Source organism: Sinohyriopsis cumingii, chromosome 8 (genome assembly GCF_028554795.1).
Source record: "Sinohyriopsis cumingii isolate HCF-2022 chromosome 8, ASM2855479v2, whole genome shotgun sequence".
Lineage (NCBI taxonomy): Eukaryota > Metazoa > Mollusca > Bivalvia > Unionida > Unionidae > Sinohyriopsis > Sinohyriopsis cumingii.
In genome coordinates, this window is record NC_142968.1 from 64,465,370 (window position 1) to 64,487,103 (window position 21,734).

The following is a 21,734-nucleotide window of genomic DNA, read 5'->3' on the forward strand; positions in this document are numbered from 1 at the left end:
TCTTGACAACACATTTACTATGTTTGATAAATATATGATCACAAAGAGTCATCAAGGTTACATCAAGTTCAGCCATTCTCATGCAAATACCTCAAAATATAGATGGATCTTGCTCAAAAATAGTATTCATAAAAAAGATCCAAATTATGGCTCTTGACTGGAATCAAGCACAGCCAATCAAATGTGTGTGTGTGAGTGATTTGGAATTTTAACATAGCTTTTAACAATTTTTCAGTCATATCGCTACAATGTCTGCAGTGTGGCAGTTTATAGTGATGTCTAGCACTTGGGCATCATGCCGCAGACATGTGGCATGATGTCCCACCCAGTCACATTATCCTGACACTTGGCCGACCAGTCCTAACAATAACCTCTTAATGCTGAGTGCCAAGCGAGGCAGCTGTTTGTACCATTTTGTAAGTCTTTGGTATGACTCTGCCGGGGATCGAACCAATGACCTGCAACATCCGAGGCAGACACTCTAACCATTAGCCCATTAGAGCAGCTGCCAATCAAATGCAAGATCACCTCATTCACATGCATGGAACTCATTAATGAAATTATCCAAGATCTTGATGACATAAGCATATATTTGACGACTTATAAAAATAAGATCAGAAATACAGCCTGCCTCTAGAGAGGTAACAAGCTCAGCATGTAAGATCACCTCATCAATATGCATGGAAAAAGGACACTAAAAATCTCATAAAAGATATCAATCACATAGGCATATGTTCAGTCAGATCAAAAATATTGTTTCCATAGTGATAAGAAACTTAGCCAATCAGATGCAAGATTACCTCATTATTGCATATAGATCTGGATCATTACCAAACTCATCGAAGATTCTGAAGATACTAGCCCACATTCCAAGTCTGATCAAATACTGTATAGGTTCCAGAGTGGTACCCTAGCTTAGCCTAACCCATGCAAGTTCACTTCATTAATATGCATGGATCTTGCTAATTAATTAAACTGTCCAAGATCTTTATTATATAAGCATATATTTTGAGATTAATCAAACTGGATAAAAAATATGACTTCCGGAGTGATAACAACCTCAGTCACTCAGATACAAGATTGCCTCTTTAACAAGTGTGGATCTTTATCATTATCAAGCCCATTCAATAAAAAAAAGTCTAAGGAAGTCTTTATAACCTAGTTTCTTGTGATTTTTCAAGGCCCAGGCATAAGCATAAAAGCACTCCTCCAAGGCTCTTGGAAAAGGAAACTCTGGGGCCAGAGCATAATCTACACTCAAAATAGGAGCTTGCAGATCCCAGGTCCACTGTCGCAGGTAATTCTGAAACAAATAACAAAAAAATTTAATAATGTAGCTTTATATTCAATTCTGTTCTTTCATCCAGGTAAGCATAAACATCAACTACCATATGTGCCTTAATAAATGCACATCTTTTTTGTCAAAAGTCACATACATATTTATGTTAATAAGTCAGTATCTTTCAATTCTAGAATACAGTATTTACTTGCTTATAACATAAGCACAACTGCAAAGTGCAAAGACCCAGATCTGACACTACATAATTCATTGGCATATCTCAGTCTATGCAGTTTGTTAGAAGCAATCAGTAGAATAAAAAACACTGACTCTAACCTTCTGGATCATTATTCTATGGCAAATCAGGAACTTTGTTGCTTACAGTTTTACCTGACTTATAAGCGAGTGCATATGGTACTACATGGTAGATAATTCTAGCATGCCTTATGTGAGATAACTGACAGCTGAAACCTACCCAGAAATCACCCACCCTCCCATCAACTCACTCGTTCAGGATCTAAGCCCATTACTGCTGAAAAATTCATTGATGCTCACATTTCTTTATGTTCAGTCATGTCAGCTCTAGACTATATTTCTGCTCTCCATTGATGAACAGATTATACGTGCTACGCTGTATACAGGTTCATGAGATAATGAAGTACAATACATGTTCACATATAAGTGAAGTCTCATGACAAACAATATAGACCCTGATCTACCATTATATAATGCACCAGCAGATCTGGGTCTATGTTTGTTCTAATGGTAACAAATTGTGCTGCAGATCTAGGTCTGTGCTGTTTGTACCTGAACTCAACGTATACATGTAAACAAGTATATACGGTAGGTACTTTTAAATGCAATTATACTAAAAACATTTATCAAGCCTTTAATTAAAAGCTATCAATATAATTTCAATTAAATTACAAATATGGTCAAGAAATATTTGAAAAGGAATGTTAATTGATAATAATTGTTCTTTTCACACTCTCTGAATTTCGTATTATCTTTTTTAATAGTTTTTTCTGACAATGAAGCAGCTTCATTTAAAGGATGACACCACAGACAACATACAGATGACTTTCCAAAAATACCGAATAAACCTAACAGACAACATACAGATGACTTTCCAAAAATACCAAATAAACCTAACAGACAACATACAGATGACTTTCCAAAAATACAGAATAAACCTAACAGACAACATACAGATGACTTTCCAAAAATACCGAATAAACCTAACAGACAACATACAGATGACTTTCCAAAAATACTGAATAAACCTAACAGACAACATACAGATGACTTTCCAAAAATACCGAATAAACCTAACAGACAACATACAGATGACTTTGCAAAAATACAGAATAAACCTAACAGACAAGATGACTTTCCAAAAATACCGAATAAACCTAACAGACAACATACAGATGACTTTCCAAAAATACCGAATAAACCTAACAGACAACATACAGATGACTTTCCAAAAATACCGAATAAACCTAACAGACAACATACAGATGACTTTGCAAAAATACAGAATAAACCTAACAGACAAGATGACTTTGCAAAAATACCGAATAAACCTAACAGACAACATACAGATGACTTTCCAAAAATACCGAATAAACCTAACAGACAACATACAGATGCCTTTCCAAAAATACCGAATAAACCTAACAGACAACATACAGATGACTTTCCAAAAATACCGAATAAACCTAAATTATTGTATATACATACTGATGTAATATTTAAAACTCATACAATGATTTCCTATAAATAGCAACTCTATAAGTAAACCAACATTTAATTGGCAGAATAATTCAACACCTTTTCTAAAATTACTCCCATCCATTCAATCTTCCTCCAGACTAACTCCTACCTCATGTGATTTAGAAGACTGAGCAACAAAGCCCCCACCATGACAGTGGAACAGTAACGCTGGGGATGGTGGTCCTATCTGTGTCTGTGATTTTGAGGTCTTTACTGTTGTCTCCTGTAAATTTAACATATCAATCAACAGTTGTAGCTGTATATTGTGATTTTGAGGTTTTTACTGTTGTTTCCTGTAAATTTAATTTAACATATGAATCTACAGTTTTAATTAAAAGGAATTTTAATTATTCATTTTAATCACAACTGCTGATTCATATGTTAAATTAAATTTCTAAAAAACCAAGCATATCAAGCTCTACCAAGAATGAATCAAGAAAAAAAGTGATTCTGCTTTAGTTCTGTCTGAATTAATCTTATATGACATATAAATACCAACATATATGTAATATACACAACCCTATGACTTGATCAATGTTATATGATATAAATACCAATCTTCATATACACAACCCTAGTTCTGTCTGAATTAATGTTATATGACATATAAATACCAACATATACATAATATACACAACCCTATGACTTGATCAATGTTATATGATATAAATACCAATCTTCATATACCCAACCCTAGTTCTGTCTGAATTAATGTTATATGACATATACATATCAACACATCTTCATATACACAACCCCAGTTCTGTCTGAATTAACGTTATATGACATATACATATCAACACATCTTCATATACCCAACCCTAGTTCTGTCTGAATTAATGTTATATGACATATAAATACCAACATATACATAATATACATGACATAAATACCGCCACATCTTCATATACACAATCCCAGTCATGTTTAGATCTCATCTATGCATTAAAACAAAGTGGAAATTATGCAGATCTACATTGATATCCTCTTACAATGCCCTTGTCAAGAGAGGCTATCCCTAATGAGAGGCCATCTTATCCTGCACTTAAGAAAGTACATTTCTACCATACAGTCCTCCTTTGGGAGAGACTGACCCCTTCCAAAGCAACTTTTTCAGAAGAGTGTATACCACTTCATCTAAATAAGGCTACTTGTGAAAACATTCCTCAACTTTAAAACAGGCACACATTCACATGTTTGAATTTCACAATGACTAACATATATAAATCACTTTTAAGCCAAAGTCCCACTGCAAACTACTATGACCCAGAACTGATGGCAGCTTGTTAGGCGTAATCAATATAACAAAAACAACATAGACCCTTATCTGCCTCCACATTATGAAATGGTGGATCTGGATCTATGTTGTTTGCAGTGGACTCAGCTATAAAGCAAGTAAAATGCCATCTACATGTGTGATTAAAAAAACAGGAACACTGATTTGGGTTTACGGACATCATTTACTCAAAGGTTAGAGCAATTAAACCTTAACTGCTCTATGGCATTTAAATGTATACTCGAAGGTTTGAACTATTACCATATATATTCATTTATAAGATGAGTGCAACTGCAAACTGCACAGACCCAGATCTGCAGTTGCATAATGTGCTGGCAGTACAGTTTGTTACAAGTAATCAGTAGAACAAACAACACACACACTCGGGTGTATTATGCTATGCCAGATCAGGATCTTTTTTGTTTGTAGCTTGAATCAACTTATAAGTGAATATATACAGTAAATATATACAGTAAAATACTGCTTTATGGCACTTAACTTGCCATTGGAGTTATACCAGCTCAGTGTGAAATTGCTTTATTCCATATCAGACTTGCCAACCATAAAAAGACGTCAGCAAGGCAGTCAATATTTTTCAGGAGGTCAGGCAAATTTTCTTTAGTAATGAAATAATTAAATATTATGTCCTAGCAACAAGTTTTAAAACTGTAACAGATTTTAAAAAAAGCATCAATAACACGCAGATTCTACAATGGCCTCCTCAACGTATGATCAAAATATGTTCAGTTTTCTGGGGTTTAGCACATTTTTCAATACATGCTAGGATACCTAACAGTATATTACATGGAGAAAAAAAACCAAGGGATACCCTAGAAAGAACCATCAACCCACAGGATACTACTGACAAGCTTAGACCACTCAGTGATATAAAGTACTAACAATAACTGGGTAAAGTTTTTCATAATAACTGCTACAATTAATTTCTAATTAAAAACACTGAGGGCAATAAATGCAACTTTCATCACTCAAATACCCTGCATTACTCAAATGAATCAGTCTCTTTTCATTGACCTTGAAAAACAACAAAGAACTTGAGCTAAGAAAGCTACATTCTGTTCTGATTGGTAGTTATTATTTACCATGGACAAGAGTCAACAATAACCACCAACCAAAACTGAATGTAGCATATTTTACTGAGTGACACATTATAGTCTCTTAATTAAATCCAAGTAAACAAGATACAAAGCAACAGAGAAACTCTGCACTGATTTAGCAATGGGGGGAGAGGAAGAAGGAGAATGGGTTGCCAACAGTTCTTCTCTTTTACTACCTATATGAATCCTAATAAAAAATAATCATGTCATGGTTACTGAAATTATATATGTATGTAATTTTCTCATACATGAAAAAAAAGAATTTCTTCCTAAAGGTATAAAAAATAACGCACACATTTTTGTATTCGGGGATTGCACTGGGCTTCACCAATGTCGCAAATTGTGATTTTGTTCTTACTGGAGAGGAGAAATTCAAGTGCACAATGAAAGGAACCACAAACTGTGGATAAAAAATGCACCAGAATCTATCTATTGTCCAATAAATGAATATTTTGTTCATACTCACAAGACATCTCAACAGTGCACTGTTACATCATAATCCTCTTATGCTGACATATGGCTTGAGTACTGTATGCTGTTAATCCACTCAAACAGTCATACCACTGGACTAGCTACAATCGACCAAATGAGGACTAATGTTTTTTTAATGTACTCAGACAATTTGTTGATTACCTTTGAAGCATTGATAGTTCTGTATAAATACTAAGCAAATGAAAAAAAATTCAGTCCCAATCAATGTTCTACAATTATTATATGTTGCTACCACTGAGATCTCAGAAACGCGTAATTACGCATATCTGGACATCAATTTTTGATCTGGGACGCAGAAAATCATGGAGGCAGGAGTCCTTCATACGCATGTAATAGATGTGCGGAAAAATTCAAAGACTTGCCAGGCCTGCTTCAGTCTCCTGCTTTGTGGGGAAAATGTGTTGATCTGTGCTGATATTTACAATGGCAGAATTCAGTGACTGAAAGACCCCTTGATGTACATACATGTTGCCATTTTAAAAGAATACATAAAAAAGAACACGATGCAATAGCTTGGCAACAAGTTCAAAGACTCTGACTGGGGGCTGGGTGTACTGGTATTTACAGTGATTGAATTCAGAGGCAGAAAGACCCAGAGATGTACATGTGGTCATTTGTAAAAGTACATCAAATAAACAACTTTAGCTTTCGTTATTGTGTTCATTTCCGAATGTAGCAGAATAAGCAGTGTGCGTGACCTCAGAATCAAGACATGTTGAGACATAGACAAAATGCCATTCGTAAGTGGGTGACAAGTTGCCTAAAAATGTAAACTTTGCCTTCTTCTGTTATGAAAGCGAAAACAACATCACCCTGTGATTATTTAAGAGGTACACTGACTGACCATACCATATTTTTTATAAATGAAACTCGCCTTGGCCTGGTTAGTTCTAGTGTTGTAGCGAAATGTATTCATCAAGGCATCAGTAGCTAGGCCTAGTTTTTATATCAATTACGTTAACAAACAAACTCTTGCCCATTCACAAGCATTATGTTTTGATAGCTGATTGACCATCAACCCTTTTCCGAGTAAGGTAGCAACTATCAATTTCCTGCATGATATCCTTTGATGATAAAACATACAAACTTGTGTTTTAAAATTAGAATCGGTGATCTGGATATATATTAACTGCCCCTTGTATATTATTTCATCATAAAATTAGTTTGAAACTGTAAGTTGCTTTTTAATTTGTTCACGTTTTCATTTCCCTGTGAATAGCCTCATCCCTTGGGTAGCCTCAGCAAGATGACAGCTTTCTCCAGGTGACAATATCACAGTGAACTGTTTAGTGACACGTATTTGTTGCCAATGGGATATAAATCTGATTCTTTACATGCATCTCATTTGTTTTCTAACAGGATGTCACTGATATATGAATTTTATAACATGTGATCTATACTCGAATTCATTGATTTTTCATATAAATGTATTTAACACATTATGGACTACACTACAGAAATGTAAGTTGTCAATATACAAGTGTATTTCAGACTAGTTTCGTCTTCATTTAATCAAAAGCACACATATTTTGCACCTGCTTTTATTACCAACATCACCAAGGCCATGTTCAAAATTTTTGGTACATGCATCATTGTCTTCAGCTAGCTAACCTGGCTGCTTATTACATGGTTTGTTTATAACACAGTCAGGATCTATAAAATCCAAATACTGTGTTATAGCAGGGTCACTGTACTCATCTTAGCTAACATAATGATTATGTACATGATCATAGAACAATTAATATTTCAACTTCAGAAATTAGTGTGGAGCTAATATCTCTGGCATAAGGAAGAATTTTATTGACCATCATCACCTGGATGACCTAAATTTTCAGAACTTCCAGGTCAATAAGCCAACAAGTACTAGAATAAATACAGAAAAATCTTCACATCTGAATGTTCCTGATGCAATTTTTATTAATTTGGTCCACTGAACCAATGGCACTTCAATTATTGGCTCCTACCTGGCCTTCTCTGAGTTCATGCGAAATAAGCCTAAGCTTTAGTGGGCCTGGCCCAGTGTGGGAACAAGGGGAGGTAATTGTAACAGTCTCAGCAGGCTTGTCCACCAGTGGCACCTCGAATGGATCCGTCTTTAGGGTGATAACTTTATTGACCTGAACATGACGCTGTCTTAGGGATTGAATTTGCTGAAAGAATTAATTGAACAAAACTGCTGATATAAATACTAAATACGGGTGAAAACAAATATTTTGAAACTCTAATATTTGTTTTTACAATGAATGATTTATAAAGTTAACATCATACAAATGAATGGTAATATTTAAGCATCAAGAATACTCTGGAAACTCTGAATATGAGGCATATATGTCACAGAAATGTCAATAATAAATAATCTGCATATGCTTTACCTTGCATCTCAATTCATAGTCAATGTAATTAAAACTGATATCTACTTCAAATTAAAAGATCGGATAGGCAATTATACATGGTCATGTCCTGCTGACCTTGTCATTAACCAATCAAATTATATCTTTCAATCTATATCATTATTATATGATAACCCTTTCTAACAGGAAATGCAGTATTTAAATGATACTAAAAATAAGTGGATAAGTATTCCAATAGTCACCCAAAACATAAACATTTATTGGTGCAGGTCAGATCTCCATTACATATCTTGATTTTGATCCGACTGATTCAGAGGCAATACTAAAGTGATAAATATGTTATACTCCTGAAAATGCTGCTATTTACATACGATGTAAAACGTTTCATATGCAAGTTGTTAAATTTAATCCAAAATATATCTTGAGCTAAATACATTTCATTTATCAATGAAAATGCATATTTTTAATGAAAAAAATATATGTCTGCTTTTAAATCTGGCGTATTACAAAATATGTCCTAGAATTAGATGAAAATAATTTCAATTCAACTGGGCATCCAGTTTGTAATTTTATAAATTTATTATTTTTAAGCCCAAACTCTAAAAAAATATATTTGTGTTTTCAGTCAGCCCACCATTGCTGTTTTTCAGTGCAGACCCTAGCACACACACACACACACGATAAAAAACTGAAATCATAAAAATCACATTAAATTTTTGTTTTGTTTTTGAAAATGACCTGCTTAACCTAATTTTAAAACCACTGCAATAGAAAGCGCATATTTTTGGGGGGAACTAATACTAAATCCTATGGCTTGATAATATACTGGTAATTACTTTTCAAATTTAATTCAAATCATAATTGTTTCAAGTATGCTAACTCTTTGTACTTGAAGACCAATCCAGTGGCCTAGTGGTTAGAGCGTCCACCCTGGATGAGGGAGCTCATGGGTCTGAACCCCAACCAAGTCATACCAACAGCTACCTCGCTAGGCGCTCAGCATTAAGAGGATAGTGTTAGGACTGGATGACCTGGTGTCAGGATAATGTGACTGGGTGGGACATCATGCTACATGTCTGCAGCATGATGCCCCAGTGCTTGACATCACTTTAAACTGCCACACTGCAGACATCGTAGCGATATGACTGGAAAATTGTTAAAGCTATGTTTGTTACATGTTGAGGCTCGAATAAACAGTAACACAGGAAGAGTGAAAACAACAAGCTTTCTAAAATTTAACAAATAATTTATTTTCCTGGAAAATTCTGTAAAAAATGAAAAAAGGAGAAGAACTTACAGTTCCAAGAATCAAATCCAAACATAATCTAAGAATAATCCACAAATTAAATTGCAAAAGTCCTAGTAATAAATGTTCTAATAATGTCAAATTCGAATCCTGATGTAAAATCCAGGATGGATGACAATGACGTATGTTGTATTTAGTACTGTACTTATCTACAGTTCCTTGTAGAAATACAAATAATGGCACTCCGGTATTGGAAATCAAAATTAAATTTGTAAGGTTTCTGTTTGAGCACTCCTCAAAATATTTCCAGAGAATAAAGATTTAATCCTTTTTAAATCCAACAGATCTAAAAAATTATTATAGCTCAAATCTGGCTACAACTAATTAACTTGACATCAGTATGAAAAGCCCAAAACTGAGAAATCTCCCTCAAAACAAAGATTATATTGTATCATAAGATGCAGTTTCAAATTCCCCCAAGTTGCAAAATCAGAGGGGAGTCACATGACCATGTTTATATCACATAAACAGAATATGGCCTTGATTAGACCAATGATTATATTCCCAGAATAAAATTTTGTAAAAAGTGTTTACTTCTTAACCCATGTAGTGCCATCATGACCTTGACAACAACCAATCATTTTAAAATAAAAGAGAACTTTGTTTACTAATTCTGAATCCAGGTCAGAATTTAGATCAACACATGTTGTTTATAAACTAACAGTCAAGGTCAAATAATTTTCTGAAAAAGTATCATCTCTAGTGAATAAATTTACATTACAATTGCATGTAAGAAAAATTAAAATTTAAAACTGACAAACAAACAACTAAATTAAAATATATATATAAATATTAAATCAGATATATATAACATGTTAAAATTCTAAATCACACTCTTTGTACTTGAAATGGTAATTGTTACCCTATTAGCCCCTGATCTGCTGCCACATTATGGGCAGCCACATTTGTGTAGACTGATGTTTGAAGCATCAAATATGGTTAATTTAAATACCTGGAAAAAACCAGACTCAGGTATGGACCAAAATGCTTTGCAGAAACCAATGTCTCCTCTTCGTGTGATGTTTGTAACCTGATGAGACAAATGAAAATACAATTCTACCATAGCAGCATATGTAATGTGATTTCTGATTGGCTGAACATAAAAAATGAGCAGCAGAAAATCCATGATAAACTACTTAAAATTCTTGTTCTGTCATGACATGATGATTATGCTTGTAAAATAGCGACAAGGACAAATGCATATTTGCTTATTTTTAAACAACATTTGCAGTTGTGTACTAAAATGTGGATATGTTTCTTTTCTTTGCAGATTTGAGGTTCCAATAAAGCAACACTGGTCAAACTCACCCTGTGTCAGTAAATCTATAATTAATAAACAGAAACCCCTAATTTAACACACCAGATGACAGAATAATATTCTAATACAAAAGCTCTTTTGCATAACACATGGTACAAGGAAATACATACTATTTTATAATGGTTTGACCTTGTTTTAAATTTTAAACTATGAAAACTGTAAAGGTGCAGTTAGAATGAATTCTTTTTTCCCCAAACTGTCATGATATTTTCATTCCATTTTTTTATTATGAACAAAAATTATGCAAAGTCTTGCACAGTTTCAATAAAATTAAATTTTCAGATGAAACAATGGCAGGACTGATTCACAATTTGGGGGAAAAGAACTGTTTTGTGGTCCTCAGCATCTTCCTTTCTGAGATTTTTGTCTTTTCTGAATATGCCATGGAAGACAAAGAATGCACCAGACAAAGTAAATATAGCATCCATTTACAAACCACAACTATCACCAATTGCAAAGCATTTGATGACATTTTAGGTGCAGGAAAGATAAAAAATGTAATTTTAATCATAAAATGTGATGTAAGAAATCACTTCATGTTTGGTGTACGCATTTCAACTGTATCTTCCTTCTTCTGATATTGCTAACATTAACTACAGTATATAAATTCTTAATTCTGCATTTTCTATAACCGCTCTTCTAATTCAGAAAATAGCAAATCAAACAAGCCAGTTCTTAAATAATAAGAAAAACTGTACAAGAATTAGTATGCTAAAATTGATATTTTTAAGTGTCCAGTGCAGTGTATCTTTGGTCAGCAAGAAAATTCATTACCTGGATAAAAGAAGTAAGCAAATTAATTGCTTAATACCTTCTAGCATACATTAATTTACATTATATACACATCTGAAATACAGCCGTCCATGAAGTTTCATTTGGTCTGCTTTAACTTTATTCACTTCTGTAACATTCAAGTTAAAGTGCCCCCTTTCATTGAAAAGTTCTGGTTACATGTTAATGTTGAAACAGGATGCTGTACTGGTTTGCATGAAATATCTTTTTTATCAGATTCTGACCAGACATAAACATTTCTGCTTTTTTTCATGTATCACAATTGAAATTATAGTCACCAACACTTGTACACTGGACATCACTTTGATGGCTTAAGCTATACTGCTACAAAAATGTACACTGGACATCACTTAGATGGCTTAAGTTATACTGCTACAAAAATATACACTGGAAATCACTTCGATGGTTTAAGTTAAACTGCTACAAAAATGTACACTGGACATCACTCTGATGGCTTAACCTTTACTGCTACAAAAATGTACACTGGACTTCATTTTGATGGCTTAAGCTATACTGCTACAAAAATGTACACTGGACTTCACAGAGGGCTTAAGCTATACTGCTAAGAAATTGTACACTGGACATCACTTTGATGGCTTAAGTTATACTGCTACAAAAATGTACACTGGACATCACTTCAATGGCTTAAGTTATACTGCTACAAAAATGTACAATGGACATTGCTTTGATGGCTTAAGCTATCCTGTTAAAAAAATGTACACTGGACTTCACTGATGGCTTAAGCTATACTGCTATAAAAATGTACACTGTATATCACTGTGATGGCTTAAGCTATACTGCTACAAAAATGTACACTGGACTTCACAGAGGGCTTAAGCTATACTGCTACAAAACTGTACACTGGACATCACTATGATGGCTTAAGCTATACTGCTACAAAACTGTACACTGGACTTCACTTTGATGGCTTAAGCTATACTGCTACAAACACTCCTGGTTTATATTTAAATATATCACTTTCAGTGCAGTATTAGTGAAGGAACATTAAAGCTGTACAATACACATTAATTTAATTGGTACGTGTTATAAAATATACACTGACCAAGACCGAACAATGCAACGATGATTGTTGATATTTCCATTTGTATAAACTCATAAAAATGATAAAAATCACACATTAAATCAAAAAATTTATATAAGTTAGCAGAGAAGAGATCATTCAGCATACTTTAATCTCAGTTTCTAAAATAATATGGTTCATTTATGAATTGAACAAAGAAATGATTTTTATGTAGTGTCCATACCCTTTTATCATCATTATAATAGTACTAACTTTCAATTAGTTTACAGGCTATCAAAGCATTTTCTTCTTTGTTTGTATCATGCATACACATTTATAAAGGACATCTAAGAGCCCCCATTTCAAGTCATGGTATGTAACCAGAGAAGTGATCTTCAATTCTTCATCAAATTGTGATTTTTATACAAATCTGCATAATTTCACACATAAAATGGATATACGTGTATTATATAAATCTTTTGTGTAGAGATATACTTCAGTTACATGATTTGTATATTTTCATTGAAATGACCATAACAGACTAAGACATTAAAATGACATAAGTTTAGTTTAGGTTACGGATACTACAGAAATTTGAGTTTCCAAGTTGTATATGTACACACATGCCAATACTACTGCCAGACACTGTTTCTTCTTCTTGCTCCATCATTTAGTATCCCTTTCTTCTATTTAGAACATCATAACAAAAGACAGGGTCCTTAAAACCCATTCTTGTTTATGAATGCAGGGGCTTATTATTCTTATTTTCATTATGGCATAATTCATGATGCAATTTTTCATCATAAAAACTTATCATCCCATTTCTTGGAAATGTTTAAGATAAAGACAATTTAACACAGATGTCATATATTTTTTCCAACATTGTAACACATCAGAAAATAATAACCCATGAGGTTTTGATATGCATGTTCTGGTAATACTTTTTGAAGTGTCCATAACCATTTTTTTTTAAAATACTGAGTTGAAAGTTTACAGCATTTTTTCAAAAGGTTTTATTATTCCAACCTTTGACCCACCGCTTAAATGTCAAAGTTGTTGTTGTTGTTGTAGGGTTTAATGCCATTTTTCAGCACACGATAGGCTATGCATGGCGGCCAGTATTAATGGTGGAGGAAGAACCCGGGAAATCCCCAGAAAGAACCACCGACCCTCAAGAAGCAACTGGCAAGCTTTCTTACATACCCACATTGGCCGAATCCGAGACTCAAACCTACACAGATAGAGGTGAGATGGCAGTGTGATCCGTAACGGAGAACGCTTTAGACCACTCGGCCACTCGGGGCCCCTAAATGTCAAAGCAATGTAAGAGTTATCAGTATCCTAAAGGTATAATACAACAAAATGGATACGGACACTACTGAATTGTCTAAATCCCTATTTAATGATAAGAGCCCTGATATTTGTATAGGTTCTGCATTATAAAAATGTTGGCTTACATGATACATGTATATAAAATAAAGAAATTAAGGTATCAAATTTTATTTAAAAAATTCCTATCAGATGCAAGCTATTTCGATGATCTGTTAGTATCATAATAGAGACTAATACATTGTTAAAAATTGCAAATTTTTAGGTGAGACTGCATAATACCTAAAAATGACCAATTTTGTGGTATATTTTTGGATACCGACAAAAAAAAATCATTTAATTCCTTACTTACGAAACTTCAGGTACAGTTAGGGCACATATTTTCATATGTTGTAAATCAAAAACTTGAAACCAGTTGGCAAAAATATGACAGCATGAGGGAAATAATGCAACAATCAAAAAATAGCCAAATACTGTGTTGTACCCAAATGCAAAATACTATGTGCTGAGATGCATGCAATGTTATGTGTACTTAATGAAAATATAGCCTACATTTAATTGAGAATGACTACACTCAATGCATTTCAAGAAATATGTTCTTCAAATACATATATTTGCCTTCATGATGCCATCTAAATGTTTTATTGCTTTTCATTCAATGTGTCCAATGTGAATATACGAAAGACACTAATGTAAAATTGTACTTCTTGATAGAATGACCTTGTACTTTTATTTGTTTTACTAAGCATATATCCTCGAAAATTCCAAGCTAAATCCCGACTCTAAAGAAGAAGAAAAAAACACTACCACCAATAACATTTTCAAAGACCTGTATATAACTGTATCATGCATTCATAAAAAATCTTGTGATTATTACCTGTTTGGCCCTTAAATCAAGGTCCATCACATACTTCCCACTGTTCAGGATGGAGCTGGCTAACTTCATAACAGAATATTTTTCCTGATATCCCTCACTGAATGAAGCCATGACAGTCAACAGCCCTTGCACCAATTTATGGACAGATTTACAAAACTGGAGAAATGGAATCAATAACATTAAAAAATAAGAAAATAAAAGGATATGAAAAGATGGTCTTTCTTGAGATATGAGCCCTCTAAATGATGGCAAGAAATTCGTCTAACAGGACCCCTATAAATGATGGAAAGGAATTCATGTCATATGACCCCTATAAATGATAGCAAGGAATTCATGTAATATGACCCCTCTCAATGACAGCAAAGATTTCATGTAACATGATCCCTCTAAATGACAGCAGGGAATTCATGTTGTTCTTGTTGTTGGGTTTAACGCCATTTTTCAGCACAGTATTAATGGTGGAGGAAGAACCCGGGAAAACCTCGGAAAGAACCACTGACCCACGAGAAGCTACTGGCAAGCTTTCTCACATACCTACATTGACTGAATCCGAGACTCGAACCGGTGCAGACAGAGGTGAGATGGCAGTGATCCGTAAAGGAGAGCGCTTTGGACCAGTCGGCCACTCTGGGCCCCAGGAATTCATGTAATATGACCCCTCTAAATGACAGCTGGGAATTCATGTAATAATAATAATAATAATGAGGACTTTGTATAGCGCCTAATCTTTAGAAGCTCTATGTGCTTTACAACATTAGACAACACCTATAAGATAAAAAGCATATGATGATATGATTACAAAAACAAACACCATGAAATTAGAAAACATTAAAAAACATGCTGAGAACATTTAAGGTAGGAAACATTATTAGGTCTTTAAAAAGTTTGTTCTTGCAGTCGAAATAAGTCAGTTTTGAGAGCCCTCTTGAATGTGATCACTGTGTCTTTGTGTCTAAGTTCAGTGGGCAATTCATTCCACATTGCTGGGCCCTGGTATGCAAAAGATCTCTGTCCATATGACTTTGTTTTCATAGTGGGAATAATGAGTATACGATTGTCAGAAGAGAAGCGTAAGTATCTTGCTGGTGAGGTCGGATAGGTATGTTGGACTAGAGTCCGACAGTGAAATGTAGCACAGAGAACAAATTTTGTGTTTGATTCTGGATCGAATGAATAGCCAGTGTAGGGTACAGAGCAGCAGGGAGGTGTGCTCTGATTGTGATACTCTCAGTATGATCTGAGCAGCTGTGTTTTGAGCTTTTTGAAGTTTCTGGAGCAGATATTGAGATGAACCAGACAGAATTGAGTTACAATGGTCCAGTCTTGAAAGTACTAATGAACACACAAGTGTTTTAGTTGCATCAACTGAAAGATATTTGCGAATTGAGCTGATGCATCTCGGCTTAAGATATGCAGCCTTGCATATGTTCATGACATGTTGGTGCAATGTGAGAGTACTGTCCAGAGGAATACCTAGGTTTCGTACTGATTGTGTGAATTTAATGTTGGTGATATTTATTGTTTGAGGTAAAGGATGTGAATGAGAAAGTCTTTGTGTTGTGATCAGAATGGCCTCAGTTTTATCATCCTTCATCTGCAGCTTGTTACATGTCATCCATGATTTCACATCAGAAATGCACCTCTCTACACCTTGGATGGTAGCAACTTCAGTTGGGTGAATAGATTTGTATATTTGTGTGTCATCAGCATACAAATGGTGAGACGTTGGATGATGATCTGTGACACTTGAGAGCAAATGAGTGTCCAAGAACAGACCCCTGTGGAACACCACAACATAGATCAACTGGGCTGGAGTGTATTCCATTTGCAGATACAATTTGTGTCCTGTTGACCAAGTAGGACTTGAATCACAGTAAAGCTGTATCATGTATCCCAAATACATGCTGGAGACAGTGAAGTAATATATCATGGTCTATTGTGTCAAATGCTGCAGACAAATCAAGGAGGGTGAGAACTGTAATCTTTCCGCTATCCAAAGCAGAGAGAATGTCATTAACTACTTTTAAAAGAGTAGTTTCAGTACTGTGGCAAGGGCGATATGCAGATTGTACATTGCTAAAAAGACTGTTTGAATTTAGATGAGATACAAGCTGGGATAGAACAACCTTTTCTAAGATTTTTTATATAAATAGGAGATTAGAAACTGGGCGATAGTTCTTTAAATCATTATGGTCTAGTGTTGGTTTCTTCAGCAGAGGCTTTATAATGGCAGTTTTGGATAAAAATATTATGTAATATGACCCCTCAAACTGATGATAAGGGATCTCATGTAATATGACCGTTCTAATTGATGGCAAGGAATTCATGTAATATGACCTCTCTAATTGATGGCAAGGAATTCATGTAATATGACCTCTCTAACTGATGGCAAGGAATTCATGTAATATGACCTCTCTAACTGATGGCAAGGAATTCATGTAATATGACCCCTCTAACTGATGGCAAGGTATTTATGTAATATGACCTCTCTAACTGATGGCAAGGAATTCATGTAATATGACCTCTCTAACTGATGGCAAGGAATTCATGTAATATGACCCCTCTAAATATCAGCAAAGAATTCATGTAATATGACCTCTCTAACTGACGGCAAGGAATTTATGTAATATGACCCCTCTAATTGATGGCAAGGCATTTATATTGTTGTTGTTGTAGGGTTTAACACCATTTTTCAGCACATGATAGGCTATACATGGCAGCCAGTATTAATGGTGGAGGAAGAACACAGGAAAGCCCCGGAAAGAACCACCCACCCATGAGAAGCTACTGGCAAGCTTTCTCACACACCCACATTGGCTGAATCCGAGACTCGTACCCACGCAGACAGAGGTGAGATGGCAGTGATCCATAATGGAGAGCGCTTTAGACCACTCTGCGCCCCTAGGAATTGATGGCAAAGAATTTATGTAATATGACCCCTCTGATTGATGGCAAGGAATTCATGTAATATGACCCCTCAAAATGACACTTAAGAATGCCTGAAATCAAATTTCTTTAAAAACTCTTCAAAACAAGCACAATTTTGTGTCAAGATGTTAAATTATGTGAAAAGTCAAATGACTCAAATCTGGAAAAGCTGTAACAAAACACAAACTGCATCAGAATGTGTTTAGCTTTCATAGGCTCTGCTGACTAAAAGCAAATTTCCATGTAAAAAAAAAAGTTAATTGAATAGCGCTATCCAAAATTGTGTAGTCAAGTCCCACAAAATATATATCTGGGTTTAAATGACAATGGTCTTATCAAATTCCATCTGAATATGTTGATTGGTTCTTGAACCATATTGATTTCAGTCAATGTGAAGACAAGTATTTTCTTAAAGGGGTTGTTATGACTCTATGTTTTAAACTATTAAATGAAAGAAGTAAAAGCAACAAGTTTAGTAAAATCAACGAATAATTTATTTCTCTAAGTTAAAAAATAACAAATTTCAGAGACACTAATCATGACAGTATTGTGAATTAATTGCAAATAATCATCTAAACATACAGACTGTTCCAATGAATTCCAATAGTCTTGAATGTAATACTGTACAAATAACCTTGAGCGTACTGATATACCAAGTCTTGAATGTCCTAATCTACAGCAATAAAGCAATCCAGAATATCACTAAATGAGTTATCAATAATTCCAAAATAATGTGTTAATTGTCTTGTCAATGAGGCACTTAGTAGTTCCAAAGAAAAATTTAAAATAAATAATTCCCCTCAAATTTGCCAAAGAAAAATTTAAAATAAATAATTCCCCTCAAATTTGGGGCCCTGCATGGCAGAGTGGTCTAAAGCACTCATTGTTATGGATCACTGCCATCTCACCTCTGTCCGTGTAGGTTCGAGTCTCGGGCTCGGCCAATGTGGTTATGTGAGAAAGCTTGCCAGTTGCTTCTCGTGGGTTGGTGGTTCTTCATCCACTATTAATACTTGCCACCATGTATAGCTTATCTTGAGCTGAAAAATGGCGTTAAACCCAATAACAACAACAAAATTTCCCTCAAATTTTATCTGAACACAATGATTCCCATAGATTTAACTTAAAAGAGGAATTAATTATTTATCAAACCTCAATTTACACACATTTTCAATTGACCTACAACGCAACAAATTTCCGATGGAAAGTCCAAGTCCACCAGTACACAAGACTGACCTTGAACTCAAATGTTGTCAACAACTTATTTACAATTATGACAAAAGTCAGTTATGCAAAAACTCCATCATCAATCCCAATTATGAAAAAAATGTAAAAGCACATAATATCAACTAAATATGCATAACATGGTATAACATGTAAAGACTTCAGCTTAACTGTCAAAGAGAGTCTATCAGCATCATTAAATTGCACATTTAAGCAAATCAATATAATTTTGGTTTAGCTAACCTCCTTCTATCATTCAAATATAAAAATTCTTTTTCCCTGTTAATGTAATAATTATGTCACTCTTGCCAAATGGACTGTATTCTTTTAACCCACATATATTGACAACATCCACAGAAATAAGTTTTTAAAAAACCCACAATTTCAGGATAGATTTCATACACTGTATGTGTGCCACAGGTTGATATGCATGTTTAATATTACAGGTCTGAATTTGAACCCTGGTAAAGCCACAAATATTTCTTCCATCTGACCTTTGGCAACCAGTAAGGGGCCACATAATTTATACTTAATATTAAATTTTGTTTCTTTAATAATCAATTACCACTATACAAAATAACCAAAATGAATTTTAAAAAAATCAAAACCAAACCAAACTGAACATATACTTGTATCAGGAAATGTGCCAATTTTTAATAAGGTTTATAGTTTGGTTGAAAGATATGTTATGCACCCAAAAAAAACTTTCTCTGATGCTACGGTGGCTTAGTGGTAGCGCATCCACCTCAGATGTGGGAGGTTGCAGTTTCGAACCCTGGTCGAGTTATACCCAAGACTTTTAAAAATGGTACTAACAGCTGCATTAAGAGGTTAGTAGTGGGCCCGGTGTCAGGATAATGTGACTGGGTGGGACATCATGCTACATGTCTGCGGCATGATGTTCCAGTGCTAATGCTAAACATCACTATAAACGGTCATAATGCAGACGTCATAATTATATGACTGAACAATTGTTAAAGCTACATTAAAAATCTAAATCACAAACTTTCCAGACATTAGAAAACATTAAAAGTATAACAACTGCTAGTGTTTTCACCAACAAGTTAACTTGTACAGCTTTTGCATAAATCTATCCTCTATTGACACCATACAAATAGGTGTTATTCAAGTATCTTAGTATATTTTTCACTTTCCTAACTCCCCCATCCCCCTTGTGTTTTCCAAGCTATATTTCCTTTTATATTTGACCAATATATTTAATTATATTTAAATCATTATATTAATTTCAGCATATACAAAAATCAACTAGAGCTTATCTTGAATTGTTGTTTTAAACTATGCCGACATTAAATAAATCTTATTTTATCATACCTGAAAACCTGCAGTCCTTCCATAGAAACAGTCAGTGTTCAACATCTCCACCTCCATTATTAACTGTTCTGCTTCACTGGTCTCTGCCCCCTCCACATAACTAAACAGTGTGTCCCCGTGGCTTAATTCTAGCAGCTTCTGCAGGTAGTACAGACATCCTCTCAACTGCCCTAATGTGTCCACGTAAGCTTCAAGCTCCTTGCAAAAATGATGGGTTCGAAAGAGAAGGGTACCCTTCTCGTGGCTGATGTGCCTGCATAGTTGTAATAAATGCAGGCAACAACTATGCGTAATTTTGACAAAGCTTCTGTATCCGTTAGCGGGAACCTCTGGGGAAAAGTCAAAGGTGTGCAAGCGTGGAACCAAACCAATGACTAGAGGTTCGATTGCCCGAGAAATCAGCTCTTCAAGCTGAGAAAATGCTGTGTGGTAACGGGCATTAATACTAGAGTTACCATCGCTATAATACTCCACATTACTTAAGGACAGACTTCCGAGTTCCCTACACAGATACTTAAAGGATATGAGGAATTCTTCATCTTTCTTTCTGTGCGATTCAAGTTGGGGTTTTGCCATTGGGGACCTTCGTTTTTCATCGGTGACATCTGTCACTATATTGTCACAAGATTCGATATGACATGTCGCTTCTAAGATAAATACACAAGTTTAGGATGACGCAGCCAATTTATGTGTGACAAGTGGACTCTGTACCATCGCCGATAAGTAAGCTTGACAATCTAGTTTGACATAACCAGAACTTGAGAAGTTTGCAACATGTACCCACTGGCACTAGTCTGGTTCCCTGTTTAGAATGCTCCCTGCGTTGCAACGTTGTAACTCAGGGAGCATCATAAGCAGGGAACCAGACTATCACTAGCACTAGCGATACCCGTAAAGCGTCGAATAAAGCTACCGTTAGGAGGCGCTATGTAAGCCCTTGTGTAAACGTAAACTTAAGTGCAAAGTTAGTACGTTCCTGGTTTGGTTTTTCCGAAATTGTAGAGCAAAACAACCTCCAAAAACTATGCACCTACGAAACTGAAGATTTTACAACGAAAGTGATCCAATGAGCATATGCAATTTTACGTTTTGCAAAAACATATGTTAACACAATTTTTTTAATCAAGAATTGTATTATCTCAAATAACAATATATATATATATATATATATATATATATATATATATATATATATATATATATATATATATATATATATTAGATTGGCTTTCTCAAGTCATCACAATAAAATACGTAAAGGGCAAATTTTAAAACCATTTTGTGAAGATAAAATAACATGATCTAAAACAACCCAGCA

At 34.6% G+C, this 21,734-nt stretch overlaps 1 protein-coding gene across 5 annotated transcripts in view; it reads right to left on the bottom strand.

Annotated features, from left to right (window-relative positions):
- Positions 1–21,311, bottom strand: part of LOC149793692 (hormone-sensitive lipase-like) — a 42,439-nt gene extending 21,128 nt beyond the window's left edge. For all 5 annotated transcript variants that reach the window (XR_016422873.1, XR_016422872.1, XR_016422874.1 and 2 more), the window contains exons 1-6: positions 20,417–21,311; positions 14,933–15,088; positions 10,548–10,625; positions 7,903–8,088; positions 3,165–3,278; positions 1,159–1,303 (exon numbers count right to left, since the gene is read on the bottom strand). Coding sequence is in view for 2 of the 5 variants with exons in the window: in XM_089967673.1 (XP_089823799.1) it covers positions 1,159–1,303; positions 3,165–3,278; positions 7,903–8,088; positions 10,548–10,625; positions 14,933–15,088; positions 20,417–20,992 (1,255 nt within the window). In the remaining 3 variants the exon portion in view is untranslated. The remainder of the gene's footprint in view (positions 1–1,158; positions 1,304–3,164; positions 3,279–7,902; positions 8,089–10,547; positions 10,626–14,932; positions 15,089–20,416) is intronic.
- Positions 21,312–21,734: the final 423 nt, after the last annotated feature.